General features: G+C 63.8%; 1 protein-coding gene across 1 annotated transcript in view; it reads left to right on the top strand.

The window, feature by feature from the left end:
* The window catches only part of ABCA2 (ATP-binding cassette, sub-family A (ABC1), member 2), a gene marked incomplete at both ends in the record, with an annotated part of 9,686 nt that overhangs the window by 222 nt on the left and 8,535 nt on the right, over positions 1-929 (top strand). Inside the window, 3 exon segments of the mRNA XM_010187011.1 lie at positions 1-132; positions 418-577; positions 816-929. The exon segment at positions 1-132 is cut by the window's left edge and continues 11 nt beyond it; the exon segment at positions 816-929 is cut by the window's right edge and continues 4 nt beyond it. Coding sequence (XP_010185313.1) covers positions 1-132; positions 418-577; positions 816-929 — 406 coding nt within the window.

Genomic DNA, 929 nt, shown 5'->3' with positions numbered 1-929 from the left:
GGCTGGGAACGCCACGGCAGAGGAGGAGGGAGCTGGGGGGGACGCGAGCGGTGGTGACAACCCCCAGGGGCAGTTCTCGGCGTTCGTGCAGCTCTGGGCTGGGCTGCAGCCCATCCTCTGTGGAAACAACCGGTAGGAGCCCTAGGGGCTGGGTCCAGGAGCTTTCTGATTTGGACAAGGGTGTAGAGGAGCCCGCTCTGCCTTTGCCAGCGGTGAGGGGACCCGCTCATTCCTTGATGAGCGCATGGGAGATGGGTGCTGCACTGCATCCTTGTGCTGCAGCCAGGGGAAGCTCCTCGTGCGCTGCGCTGGTGTGGGGCTTGGTGTGAAACCCCCTCCGGGACAGGGGTGGGGGTTGTCTGCAGTGAAGGGTGCTGGGGCTGGGGTGGATTTGGCAGCCTGAGCCCCCTTTGGCAGGACGATCGAGCCCGAGGCGCTGAAGCAGGGCAACATGAGCTCGCTGGGCTTCACCAGCAAGGAGCAGCGAAACCTGGGCCTCCTCGTGCATCTGATGACCAGCAACCCCAAAATCCTTTACGCGCCCGTGGGCACAGAAGTGGACAAAGTCATCCTGAAGGTGAGGGTGCAGAGGCTGGAGCCCCCCCATCTCCTTCTTCTCCATCCAGCCCTGCTCTGCAGGGACCTCCTTGCCCAGATGGGCTGAGCAGGGCCAGGGCTGAGCGGGGCTGCCCTGGCCCTTGTTGGGGTAGCGATGCCTGCTGAGGAGTGGGCAGATACCCCATGGCTGCTGGGCATCCCAGAGAGCAGGGATGGCTCTGCCTCTTCTTGCTGTGTGACTTTCCTCTCCTCCCCAGGCCAACGAGACCTTTGCCTTTGTGGGCAACGTCACCCACTACGCCAAGGCATGGCTGAACATCTCCCCCGAGATCCGTGCCTACCTGGAGGAGGGCAGGCTGCAGAGGCGCATC

This window comes from Mesitornis unicolor, unplaced genomic scaffold (assembly GCF_000695765.1).
Source record: "Mesitornis unicolor isolate BGI_N332 unplaced genomic scaffold, ASM69576v1 scaffold32326, whole genome shotgun sequence".
NCBI classification, from domain to species: domain Eukaryota; kingdom Metazoa; phylum Chordata; class Aves; order Mesitornithiformes; family Mesitornithidae; genus Mesitornis; species Mesitornis unicolor.
The sequence above is the reverse complement of the archived record's forward strand: the minus strand, read 5'-3'. Positions and strand labels throughout refer to the sequence as shown.